This window comes from Budorcas taxicolor, chromosome 7, assembly GCF_023091745.1.
Source record: "Budorcas taxicolor isolate Tak-1 chromosome 7, Takin1.1, whole genome shotgun sequence".
Taxonomy (NCBI): Eukaryota; Metazoa; Chordata; class Mammalia; order Artiodactyla; family Bovidae; genus Budorcas; species Budorcas taxicolor.
In genome coordinates, this window is record NC_068916.1 from 25,574,231 (window position 1) to 25,588,649 (window position 14,419).

Genomic DNA, 14,419 nt, shown 5'->3' on the forward strand with positions numbered 1-14,419 from the left:
GGGCTGGGAGGAGGCATTTGTGGAACTGTGACAGTATTCACTTAAATGGTGAAGGAGCTTGTTCTGTTAGGAGATAGCAAAGGTACCAAAAGTTGAGACTGAATATTCTGTGTCTTGGGGCTTAGCAGATGCGGCAGGTGTGAGGTAGGTGGCCAAGTCTAGGGTCACTTCACCCTCTATCAGCTCTTTGATTCTCCGCATATTACTTAGTGTATGATTTTTAGTTTTTTCATGGGTAAAAATGACACACACTTTTTTTAGCACTTCAAAATAAGTTGAGATAGTTTATAGAAAGAGTCATAATACAGTGCCTACCTTAAAGACTTAATTTGCTTCTCTTGCTTGTTAATACATAGGGACAATGAGTTGCCCTGTCAGAGATACCATTTTTCACTCATTGAATGAACACAAACCATTTGCTTCTATTCAGTGTTGGAAGGAATGGACTACTGTTGAGAGTATATATTGGTTACCACTTATTCAGAGAACAATTCTGTAATATTTTTCAAACTGGCTAGTTGAGCCAACAATTCCAGTGCTAGGAATCTGCCTTATAGAAAACCTGTCAAGCTATGTAGTAAAGACCCATGCAGCATTCTGTGCCTTTGCGGGCAGTTGTGAACAACATAAATATCCATCCCAAAGAAGGTGGGCCGTGTGGAAAGGGGATGTTCCAGTGCCCTCCGTGGTGACTCTGTATATTAAAAAAGACTCAAGGTTTTTTTTTTTATTTTGGTGTTAAAAACTCAAGTTTGTTTTATTTAAAAATGATTTCAAAGTCATGGTTATTTTAGGAATTTTTTGAAAATGTTTAATTGTGTAGAACATATAACGTGAAATTTATTATCATGACCATTTTTAAATGTACAATTCCATGGCATTAAAGTGATTCACAGTGTTATGCAGCTATCATCACCATTCATCCACAAAACTGAAACTCTGAACCCATTAAACACTAATTCCCCACCTATCCCCCAACCCCTGACAAGCCCTGTTCTACTTTCTGTATCTATGAATGTGGTTATATTCATAGACACAGATGTTTTATATAAGTGGAATCATTCAGTGTTTTTTTCCCTTTTGTAACTGGCTTCTTTGAGTCAGAATAACGTCGTCCTTAAGGTTCATCCATGTTGTAGCATATGTCAGAATGTCTTTCTGTTTAAAGGCTGAATAGTGTTCCATTGTGTGCATTTTGTTTACTCATTCAGCAGTCAGCAGTCAGTGGACACGTAGGTTGTGTCCACCTCTTAGCTACTGTGAATGATGCTGTTGGATACATGGTTGTCCAAATATCGCTTCAGATTCTTGCTTTCAGTTCTTTAGGGTATATTCCTTGAACTTGTAAATTTAGCTTATAAATATCACTCATCTATTAATGAGTCTAGCAGATTTTAGTAGTCACTCTAAGAGGCCTTTAAATAGTATTTGGTTCCATTTTCATATGTTGTTAATGGAACACCTCCCTACCTTTTAAACTACTGTAATATATTGAATACACCTACTATCTCCCTTAAGTACTTAAATTATACACGTTTCAAATAGCTCTCATAAACGTAATTAAAATTTGAATGTCTAAATACTCAAAACAAATTTATAAAAATCTAAAGTTCACTTAAATGATCCAGTTCTGTATGTAAGCATAGTCACATTTTAACATGAAAAATCACAACTCTAAATAAGTTACCTAATTATTAATTTTAAATTGTGCTTACAGGGCAATCTAATAGAGTGAACCAGATGCCATTAAACGTTGTTTAGTTGCTAACGTGTCTCCTCTTTTGCAACCCCATGGACTGTAACCTGCCAGGTTCTTCTGTCCATGGAGTTTTCCAGACAAGAACATTCTGGTATTGGTTTCCATTTCCTGAGCCAGGGATTGAACCCATGTCTCCTTCTTGGCAGGCGGATTCTTTACCACTGAGCCACCAGGAAATATTGAAAGTGCAAGCGTTAGTCTCTCAGTCGTATGTGACTCTTTGCGACCCCATGGGCTATAACCTGCCAGGTTTCTCTGTCCATGGAATTCTCCAGGCCTGAATACTGGAGTGGATTGTCATGTCCTTCTCCAGGGGATCTTCCCAAGCCAGGGATCAAACCCAAGTCTCCTGCATTGCAGACGGATTCTTTACCACTCAGCCACCAGGGAAGCCCAAGGAAACATGACAGGTGCATACATTTTGCACAGGTTCTTAATTTAATGGCTTTGATTCTCTTCAACATCTCTCTACTTAATTCTAAAATTTCCTGAGGTTAGCAGTTGTTTGTCCATCGTGGAAGATAATTGCTGTCTCATTTATCTGAGTTAAATATTTAGACCCACCTTGAAGTCTGGACTTGCAGACATTCAGGCAAATTTTATTGAGACTAAGGAAACTATTTAATTCGAGGTGTTGCCTTCCCTGCATGCTCCAGTTATATCTGTGATCAGAGATTTCAGCTGGCAGACTGACTAGATAGATTCTCAATTAGAACCCTAATGGGATGCAGTCAACCTTATTGTCATTGCTGTGTCAACAACTCCGTTACTCAAAGGAGGCGGTCATGTCACCAGGATCATTTGGCTTAGGTTTCACACATTCCAGAGATCTGCATTGTACTCACTCTTGTCTGCAGGTCCCACACAGGGTAATCGCTGGATTGCATGTTGCCTTTCTTTGGTTCCTGAGAATGGAAATGCTGCCTTCTTGTTTAAGTTCAAAGACTGTGGCACTTGATGGGAAATCTTACATATTTTCATACACTGTCTGGGATCAGGGAATTCTGTATACTAAAGTGAGGATGAATGGAGTTTTGAATATCTTTAGGGCATCATTTGACTGCACAACTCCAGGGGACGTCATTTACATTAGAGTAGTTGTGGGTAGCTTTCCTGAATTATGCAGTGTCCATCTGTGCAGCTGTGGACCATAACTGCATTCTACTGACAGTTAAATAAATAATACAGTTAACTAAATAATACCACTTGGACAGCTGATGTATGGCTATCACTATGACTCATTTCCCTTCTCTTCTGGGGCTTCTTGGGGACACCTCGTCTGTTGACCTTGCTGCTTTCTCTCGCTTGTTATCTGCCCATCTGTTCCTTTTCTCACTTCCCATCTCATCCAGTGTAGATTCCACAGTCTATAAATGTGTCCTAACACATGTGCTGTTCTGAATCTTTTTCTTCTCTGACAGACAAAACTCTAGTCCTGGATGCACCCTTATCTCTCAGAGAGTTCCTCTGCTGCCCAGAGCTATTGGAAAAAAGTCAAAACACAGACAGATGGAGCCCACTCTAAATTCCACCAATCTTGTTCGTCCACCACAGAGACGTGCTGGGTGTCCCCTGGGCATCCTCTGTGGATTCGTAGGACAGCTCCCTCTCCTGAGAGGTATCTTCGGTGTCTGTCTCAGTTAGCCTCCATCATCTGACACTCCAACCAACCTCTGCCAGAGACCTAGTGTCCACCTCCTCACAAGGAAAGGAAAAGGTATCCAAGAGGTCATGACTCCTTCTCCTCTGCTGTATAAACAGGCCGACCTCTCCGTGCAGTCTACCCTTCCTCCCTTGGGTTACAAGAACAGGATTTTTGTTCTTCTATCTAAGGATAGCTCTTCTACAGAAATTCTGGTTTTGCTCTCAGCCTGATTCCTTAGGGGTCTCTTACTAGAAATTATTGTCCTTTAGAAATCCTTGTCTCTTCCACAAAACAAACAAAAGAATAAATAAGCAAAAAACGAAAGCAAATTTTTTCCTCTCAATCCCAAATCCCCTGCAGGTCTATGTTTGTCTTTACCTCCCAGAAACCTCTCCAGAGGTTGTCTGGTTGTCCACGTGATGATAATGATCACCTTTTGTGAGCACTGTTTAGCATCTCTAATTATACTAAGAGGACTTGAGAAATGTAGCAGAATTCTCAAATATATTGAATTTAAATAAAATGGTAACATAGGCTATAATAATGATAGAAAACAGAAACTATTAGCAAGGATGTGGAGGAGTTAGAATCTCTTTCATTACTAATAGGAATGTAAAATCATGAAGTTATTTTGATAAACAGTTTGACACTTTATTTAAACAATGAAACATATATTCGCCATACAGCCCAGAAAAAGTCCAGTACTTGGTTATCAGATGTGATACATCCATACAGCTGGAGAAGAAGATGGCTACCTACTCCAGTATTATTGCCCCTTGAATTCCATGGACAGAGGCGCCTGGCAGGCTACAGTCCATGGGGTCGCAAAGAGTTGCACATGACTGAGCAACTGATACAATATCCATATAGTGGAATATTATTCAGCAGTAAAAAGAAGTGCTGACTCACGCCACATAGCAAGCATGGATAGTCCTCAAGAACATTATGCTAACTAAAAGAAGTTGGACAGAAGAAAAAAATCACATACTTTTTGACTTCATTTCTATGAAATTTTCTAGAAAAGGCAACTTTATAGTGACAGAAATTCAGTAGTTGACAGGGCTGAGGATGAGCACAAGGAATCATCTTGGGATAATGCAAGTGTTCTAAAGTTGGGTTGTGGTGATGGTTGCACAATTCAATAAAATTTATGGGAAATTATTGAATCTTAAATGTAAGGTGGGTGAATATATGATATGTAAGTTAAACTTAAAGGAATTTAATATTTGATGAGTTTGTTAATTGTATCAATTGCTTAATATGAATAAAAGTGGAATTATATTAGAAAATCAAAATAGCAATATTTATGTTTCATAGGATAATTTTTAATAAAATTATCTTTGTCACGTGGTAATGAGGAAAATAACTATTTACAGCTCACTGAGTCCAGCATATCAGTTGTTAACGCAGCTTGCTCCATTTTGTCCTTTGTTAATGCACTGCACCTATGACCTTCACTTTGAATGGTTAGCATAGTATACAGTAACATTTTACCCACAGTGGAACTGTGATGAAATGTATAGCCAGTCATAACATTTAATTAAGGCCTCTCAATATTCTTTGACCATAGTTAAAATGCTAGTAAAGTCTGGGACAGAATGTTTTTAATCTGATCAGGAAATTTAAATCTTTTTTCAATATCGAATATTTGTTCACATTTTGCTTGTTAGTATTTCTGGAATAAGTAGGTTACATTGTAAGTTTGAAAGCAAAATGTAACCAGGGAAGAAAGTAGATTCAGTGCAGTCTTACAGAAGGGAAACACAGGCAAAAGAAATAAGGAATGTTTACCTCTGTTCCTGGAAAGGGGGGTCTGGGGTTGAATAATTAGGACCTTCACCTGGAAAGGTTCTTTGCAGAGGATGTTCTTGTCTAATAGTCCTCTTCTCCAAAAAGAGCTAAGGGGACATAATTTTAAGAAGGTGTTGTAGTTAGAAGAAAAGAATTTTTGACAAGTTGGTTTACTTAAGAATGAAATTATGACTCTATTCAGGCTTCTTTGTGGGAATCCTAAAAGTGTACAGAATGTGAACATAGGTATATATGAGTGAATCTATCAAAAAGTAAGCGTGTTAGATTTTTGGTGAAGAATGGACTTTTCCCTACTTGTTCAGGACTGGATATAGTTTATTGTAAGTCTGATATTTATTTAAAAGGGAAAAATAATGTGTTGTCTGAAGGACAATAGAGTAGGTTTAAAAAATTTACAATCTGGCAACGTGTGATGTGGGGAGGGAGCATGTACAAGGTTGACATATCTACAAGTATAATACAAAGATTGTCTTCTTCAAAAACATGATTTGTAGCCAGCACATCTGTTGTTCTTATGTAAGGGATTAAAACGAGCTATTTTTGTTGAAGTTCAGCTGCAGAGTAACAGAATGTTAAACCAACTCACTACAAAGTTTACCTATTTTGGATTTTGTTTCCTTTATATTAAACTTTTAAAGTGTTTTTTTCTCTGACAAAGCCTTATTCTTCTTTAAAAAACAGATTTTTTGGTGACTTTAAGTTGTATTTTTGTCATATTACAGGATTCAGATGATATCTAAGTTGTTCTAGTTTAGCATTTTGAATGTTAAATTAGACCCAAGTTTGATCCCCCGCCCCAGGAGCAGTTTTTCATAAAAATGTTACCAACATTATTGACTATTTTTCCATTGAATGTAACTTTGTTTTGTTTTTACAAAAATCTGAAATAAACTTGTTCTGGCTTTCCCTTTCACATAGAATTAGGTTATTTGCATAAAGGCTTATCAGGAAATCCTGACTATCACCTTACGTTCTCAAGAGTTAATAAACTGTATGCGTACAACCTTTGTTTAAAGGAGAGGAAAACTTTTTGGCGTATTTTGTTGTATTCTGTAAATGTTAGTCATTTAACTGGTCAGTCTTTAGAAGACTGATGTTTCTATGATTTCTTGTGTCTTTCAAAGTACAAGCAATAAATTAAAAGCTTATTAATGAACTGTGGTGTTGGAGAAGACTCTTGAGAGTCCCTTCGACTGCAAGGAGATCTAACCAGTCCATCCTAAAGGAGATCAGTCCTGGGTGTTCATTGGTAGGACTGATGCTAAAGCTGAAACTCTAATACTTTGACCACTTGATACGAAGAGTTCACTCATTGGAAAAGACCCTGATGCTGGGAGGGATTTGGGGCAGGAGGAGAAGGGGACGCCAGAGGATGAGATGGCTGGATGGCATCACCAACTCGATGGATCTGAGTTTGAGTGAATTCTAGGAGTTGGTGATGGACAGGGAGGCCTGGTGTGCTGCGATTCATGGGGTCGCAAAGAGTCGAACACGACTGAGCAACTGAACTGAACTGAATGGTTCAGCTCTGCTTAAAATAATACATATTTATGTATATGTATTCAAAGAGTCGGACACGACTGAGCGACTTTCCTTTCCTGTGTATACATGTACTGATCGTCTTATAAGGTCATTATAGCATGGAAAGATAGAAATGCCGAGCTTTCAAGTTGCTTATAGTATAGATCAGTCCTTCTTAAACTTTAAGGTGCCTGTGAATCTCCTAGGTGACTCAGTGGTAAAGAATTTACCTACCAATGTGGGAGACATGGGTTCGATCCCTGCGCCATGAAGGTTCCCTGAAAGAGGAAGTGGCAACTCGCTCCGGTATTCTTGCCTGGAGAATCCCCACAGACAGAGGAGCCTGGCGGGCTATCAGTCCATGGGGTGGCGAAGAGTCAGACACAGCTGAGCGATTAAAACAATAGCAACAGTGGATCTCCTAAATATCTTGGGAAATGTATATTCTAGTTCAGTGAGTCTGGGATAACAGCTGAGTTTATCTCTAACCAGTTCTCGAGTGATGCCTGTGTTGCTAGCCCATGAACCACTTGAGACACAAGGGTCATAATAGACTATCCTTAATATTCACAGAGAAGCGAAAAGCAAAGGAGAAAAGGAAAGATATAAGCATCTGAATACAGAGTTCCAAAGAATAGCAAGAAGAGATAAGAAAGCCTTCTTCGGCGATCAATACAAAGAAATAAAGAAAAACAATAGAATGGGAAAGACTAGAGATTTCGTCAAGAAAATTAGAGATACCAAGGGAACATTTCATGCAAAGATGGGCTCGATAAAGGACAGAAATGGTATGGACCTAACAGAAGCAGATGATATTAAGAAGAGGTGGTAAGAATACACAGAAGAACTGTACAAGAAAGATCTTCACAACCCAGATAATCACGATGGTGTGATCACTCATCTAGAGCCAGACATCCTGGAATGTGAAGTCAAGTGGGCCTTAGAAAGCATCACTACAAACAAAGCTAGTGGAGGTGATGGAATTCCAGTTGAACTATTTCAAATCCTGAAAGATGATGCTGTGAAAGTGCTGCACTCAATATGCCAGCAAATTTGGAAAACTCAGCAGTGGCCACAGGACTGGAAAAGGTCCGTTTTCATTCCAATCCCAAAGAAAGGCGATGCCAAAGAGTGCTCAAACTACTGCACAGTTGCACTCATCTCACACGCTAGTAAAGTAATGCTCAAAATTCTCCAGCAATACGTGAACTCTGAACTTCCAGATGTTCAAGCTGGTTTTAGAAAAGGCAGAGGAACCAGAATTGCCAACATCCGCTGGATCATCGAAAAAGCAGGAGAGTTCCAGGAAAACATCTATTTCTGCTTTATTGACTATGCCAAAGCCTTTGACTGTGTGGATCACAATAAACTGTGGAAAATTCTAAAAGAGATGGTAATACCAGACCACCTGACCTGCCTCTTGAGAGACCTATATGCAGGTCAGGAAGCAACAGTTAGAACTGGACATGAAACAACGGACTGATTCCAAATAGGAAAAGGAGTACGTGAAGGCTGTGTATTGTCACCCTGCTTATTTAACTTATATGCAGAGTACATCATGAGAAATGCTGGGCTGGAAGAAGCACAAGCTGGAATCAAGATTTCTGGGAGAAATATCAATAACCTCAGATATGCAGATGACACCACCCTTATGGCAGAAAGTGTAGAGGAACTAAAAAGCCTCTTGATGAAAGTGAAAGAGGAGAGTGAAAAAGTTGGCTTAAAGCTCAACATTCAGAAAACGAAGATCATGGCATCTGATCCCATCACTTCATGGGAAATAGATGGGAAAACAGTGGAAACAGTGTCAGACTTTATGTTTTGGGCTCCACAATCACTGCAGATGGTGATTGCAGCCATGAAATTAAAAGATGCTTACTCCTTGGAAGAAAAGTTATGACCAACCTAGATAGCATATTAAAAAGCAGAGACATTACTTGCCAACTAAGGTCCGTCTAGTCAAGGTTATGGTTTTCCCAGTAATCATGTATGGATGTGAGAGTTGGACTGTGAAGAAAGCTGAACGCCAAAGAATTGATGCTTTTGAACTGTGGTGTTGGAGAAGACTCTTGAGAGTCCTTTGGACTGCAAGGAGATCAAACCAGTCCATTCTGAAGGAGATCAGCCCTGGGATTTCTTTGGAAGGAATGATGCTAAAGCTGAAACTCCAGTCCTTTGGCCACCTCATGCGAAGAGTTGACTCATTGGAAAAGACTCTGATGCTGGGAGGGATTGGGGGCAGGAGGAGAAAGGGACAACCGAGGATGAGATGGCTGGATGGCATCACTGACTCGATGGACGTGAGTCTGAGTGCACTCCTGGAGTTGGTGGTGGACAGGGAGGCCTGGCGTGCTGCAATTCATGGGGTCGCAAAGAGTCGGACACAACTGAGCGACTGAACTGAATATTCATAGAAGAACTTGCCTATAGATCATATGTGACATACATTTACTAAAGTTTTTATTATCATGTAAGAGAGCTGGACAATGGTATAAGCATCTTCTAGAAATCAGAGATCATATAATATTAACTTGGAAAGAATCCATGATCATGGGCCTCATTAGTACCATCTTTCTAGGTGAGCTACACAGAGAACTAAACAGACTGATAAGGAAACAGAAACCAAACTTTTAGTACTAAATGCTTATAATCAATCTAGACCGCCTAAATATATATATATATATATATATATATATATATATATATATGCAGTATGGAAGGGTGTGTCTTCTTTGGTTCTGCTTTGATTTTCTGAACTTTTTTCCGGATTTCAGAATATTGACAGGTACAAAGGAGTCCTTAAAGCAGGTGCCATCAGGCCACAGGTGGCGAAACCCAGTGAGTGGAGTGGGCTGGGTGGCTGGGCTGTGGTGCCCTAGAAGGGACTCTTCACCACTGCCATGCAACGTGACAGGCCTAGCATGGCCAGGACATCCAACTGTTTAAGAGAAGCCAGAAATATAAATTTCATGTGAAATTTCCCAATTTACAATGTTGGCTACTCATTTTAAAACATTAGACGGGCCAAGAAAACACATCTGTGTCCCAGACACAGCCCTTGAGCCACCTATTTACAATGTCTAGGACAGAATACATTGAAGTCTTGTAAGGCACTTCTTATTATCGACAAATTCTGAGTTTTCACGATGGAATTCTCTGGCGTTTTGTCATTCAGCATTTTAATTGGAAGAAAGTCTCATTTTATGTATTTGGAGGTGCTGGTTTTGAGATTGGTGTCTGGCTATAAATCCTGTCTCTCTGCCTTCTTTCACATTCCAGATTACAGGACAGGTCCGTGTTTCACTCAGGTCAACAACCAGATGTGCCAGGGGCAGCTTACAGGCATTGTGTGTACGAAGACCCTGTGCTGTGCCACCATTGGACGGGCCTGGGGCCACCCCTGTGAGATGTGTCCGGCCCAGCCTCAGCCCTGCCGACGGGGCTTCATCCCCAACATACGCACTGGAGCTTGCCAGGGTGAGTGAGCCTTCAGCCCGTGTGCACCGAATCACCCACCCAGTTGTCTGGGGTCCTTTCACTGCACTGGGGCATCTGCCTCGGTGGATGGGAGCCTTTAACCCAAAGCTGTTTCTAACAGGGGCCTTATCATCTCTGACGATGGGGCACCTGACTACAGATGGCTTATCTTCTGGCCACTTAGCAAATTATTGTTAACTGACAGAGAGGGAGAAGAAAGATAAGAAAAATTGGGGGAATTTAAAAAAATATTTAAGACAATCAGAAGATAAGCCATTCCATGTCTTCATCCAGATGGCATTACATGTTCCCTACTACAGCCCCTCAAACTGTGCATGTGTAAATACCTGGGGGACACATTTTTTCTATCTTTCCCATCTCATTAAAGATATGAGAACCTGAACTCAGGTGACAGGGAAAAAGTGAGCCATCTAAGATTATCAACAGTGTCTTCAGCGACAAAGCAGTAACCCCAACCGTGACTGCAGTTACTTCTGAGCTTATTAATCAGTCGGTTACAAGCTTGTCTCCAGGCAATCTTCCCAACCACATCCTGACGTATATGTATCAGGGCTAGATCTGGGCCCTGAGGATGCTACAACTATCAGCTTTAACCCAAATAGTGGAAATTGTCATATACATATTGAATAATTAATTTTCAGCCACCATAATTCTAGTCTTCTTAACAACTTCTCTGATATATGGATTAAGTGCATTTTTAAAGCTTGGAACAAGGTGCTGTAATGAGCTTTTAAGTGGTAGTAGGGTGAAAGGAAAGTGGAAAGTATTTTTGTATTATTCAGAGAAATGATGTTATTTATTATAAGACATGGGAGTTAGTTAGACTTTGTTACAATGAAATCATATACAAAGTTAGATGTGAAATCTTTCAAATTGATGTTAGTAACCAGTGTCAACAGCCAAAGTTGGAGAAGCTCTATACAGTCAGCAAAAACAAGACTGGGAGCTGACTGTGGCTCAGATCATGAACTCCTTATTGCCAAATTCAGATTGAAATTGAAGAAAGTGGAGAAAACCACTAGACCATTCAGGTATGACTTAAATCAAATCCCTTATGACTATACAGTGGAAGTGAGAAATAGATTTAAGGGACTAGATCTGATAAACAGAGTGCCTGATGAACTATGGACGGAGGTTCATGACATTGTACAGGAGACAGGAATCAAGACCATCCCCAAGAAAAAGAAATGCAAAAAAGCAAAAAGGCTGTCTGAGGAGGCCTTACAAATAGCTGTGAAAAGAAGGGAAGCAAAAAGCAAAGGAGAAAAGGAAAGATATACTCATTTGAATGCAGAGTTCCAAAGAATAGCAAGGAAAGATAAGAAAACCTTCCTCAGTGATCAATGCAAAGAAATAAAGGAAAACAATAGAATGGCAAAGACTAGAGATCTCTTCAAGAAAATTAGCGATACCAAGGGAACATTTCATGCAAAGATGGGCTCGATAAAGGACAGAAATAGTATGGACCTAACAGAAGCAGAAGGTATTAAGAAGAGGTGGCAAGAATACACAGAAGAACTGTACAAAAAAGATCTTGATGACCCAGATAATCACGATGTTGTGATCACTCACCTAGAGCCAGACATCCTGGAATGTGAAGTCAGGTAGGCCTTAGGAAGCATCACTACAAACAAAGCTAGTGGAGGTGATGGAATTCCAGTTGAGCTATTTCAAATCCTGAAAGATGATGCTGTGAAAGTGCTGCACTCAATATGCCAGCAAATTTGGAAAACTCAGCAGTGGCCACAGGACTGGAAAAGGTCCGTTTTCATTCCAATCCCAAAGAAAGGCGATGCCAAAGAATGCTCAAACTACTGCACAGTTGCACTCATCTCACACGCTAGTAAAGTAATGCTCAAAATTCTCCAGCAATACGTGAACTCTGAACTTCCAGATGTTCAAGCTGGTTTTAGAAAAGGCAGAGGAACCAGAGATCAAATTGCCAACATCTGCTGGATCATGGAAAAAGCAAGAGAGTTCCTGAAAAACATCTATTTCTGCTTTATTAACTATGCCAAAGCCTTTGACTGTGTGGATCACAATAAACTGTGGAAAATTCTAAAAGAGATGGTAATACCAGACCACCTGACCTGCCTCTTGAGAAACCTGTATGCAGGTCAGGAAGCATCAGTTAGAACTAGACATAGAACAACAGACTGGTTCCAAATAGGAAAAGGAGTCTGTCAAGACTGTATATTGTCACCCTGCTTATTTAACTTATATGCAGAGTACATCATGAGAAACGCTGGGCTGGGGGAAGAACAAGCTGGGATCAAGATTGCCAGGGGAAATATCAATAACCTCAGATATGCAGATGACACCACCCTTATGGCAGAAAGTGAAGAAGAACTAAAGAGCCTCTTGATGAAAGTGAAAGAGGAGAGTGAAAAAGTTGGCTTAAAGGTCAACATTCAGAAAACGAAGATCATGGCATCCGGTCCCATCATTTCATGGGAAATAGATGGGGAAACAGTGGAAACAATGGCTGACTTTATTTTTCTGGGCTTCAAAATCACTGCAGATGGTGATTGCAGCCATGAAATTAAAAGACACTTACTCCTTGGAAGGAAAGTTATGACCAACCTAGACAGCATATTAAAAAGCAGAACATTACTTTGCCAACAAAGGTCCGTCTAGTCAAGGCTATGGTTTTTCCAGTGGTCAAGTATGGATGTGAGAGTTGGACTATAAAGAAAGCTGGCTCTGAAGAATTGATGCTTTTGAACTGTGGTGTTGGGGAAGACTGTTGAGAGTCCCTTGGACTGCAAGGAGATCCAACCAGTCCATTCTAAAGGAGATCAGTCCTGAGTATTCATTGGAAGGATTGATGTTGAAGCTGAAACTCCAGTCCTTTGGCCACCTGATGCGAAGAGCTGACTCATTTGAAAAGACCCTGATGCTGGGAGGGATTGGGGGCAGGAGGAGAAGGGGACGACAGAGGATGAGATGGTTGGATGGCATCACTGACTCAATGGACATGGGTTTGGGTGGACTCCGGGAGTTGGTGATGGACAGGGAAGCCTGACGTGCTGTGGTTCATGGGGTCGCAAAGAGTTGGACACGACTGAGCGACTGAACTGAACTGAACTGAACTGAATCAGTGTCAGAGGTAGAGAGGTTTTTTATCCAGCCTATGTAAATGGTATATTGCGGAAAGCCAGGCCAGTGTCCGTCCAAACCCAAAATGACAATTGGTAGATTCAGGAGCCTGGACGTAACCTCAGTCCATCGAATTATAAAGTCTGAGTGCTCTGCATAATTTGGTAAGTATATTTCTGACAGTGGCCTCCACAGATTTTTCTTAGTTTTGTAGTCTTATAAAACGTAGTTTTAAAAATGGTCTGCATCTGAACTCTTTTCAATCAGAACTATAGGGACACCCCAGGGATGACCCTGTTGTTGTTGTTTAGTCTTTAAGTGTTCTCTGACTTTTTTGCGACCCCATGGACTGTAGCCCGCCAAGCTTCTCTGTCCATGAGGTTTCCCAAGTGGTTGCCATTTCCTCCTCCGGGGAGTCTTCCGGACCCAGGAATTAAACCTGCATCTCTTGGGTCTCCTGTATTGACAGGCGGATTCTTTACCACTCTGCCACCTAGGAAGCCCCAAGAGTGACCATATAACCCAGCAAATTATCAGCTTTATATTTAAGTGCATGTAAAAGCCTTGTCAGCTGTGGCCTTAGAATGGTTTTGTGAATGTTTTGTCTCTTGGATTAGTACCAACCACCACAAATATGAAAATCAAGTTAAATATAATTTTTAATCTGTTGTTTACTGTGGATAATAAAATTCTAAATCATTGATATGACTAATGGTATGACTATATAGAGTTCCTGATAAAGCAACATTTTTTTCTACAGAATATATACTATGCTATTAATACATAGTATATAGTATTTATTTACTGTACTACATAGAATTCCTAGATTAGATATAGATTACTGTATAATTTATATAACTTAACAGATTACTATTAAAGATAAAATACTGTATAGATCTACTAGGTTAAGACTGACTGGATTTGCTAGAGTAAAAACTTTCGTTTATTCTCTGGCACTTTTCACCTTCTAATGCACTTGCCTGTTTATTGTCTTCATGGCTTTTGAAAATGAACGTGAAGGTGTTAGTTGCTCAGCCGTGTCCGACTCTTTGCGACCCCATGGCTTGTAGCCCACCAGGCTCCTC

General features: G+C 40.2%; 1 protein-coding gene across 1 annotated transcript in view; it reads left to right on the forward strand.

Annotated features, from left to right (window-relative positions):
• Positions 1-14,419, forward strand: part of FBN2 (fibrillin 2) — a 224,383-nt gene that overhangs the window by 50,903 nt on the left and 159,061 nt on the right. Inside the window, exon 6 of the mRNA XM_052644439.1 lies at positions 10,017-10,214. Within this exon, the coding sequence (XP_052500399.1) occupies positions 10,017-10,214 (198 nt within the window). The remainder of the gene's footprint in view (positions 1-10,016; positions 10,215-14,419) is intronic.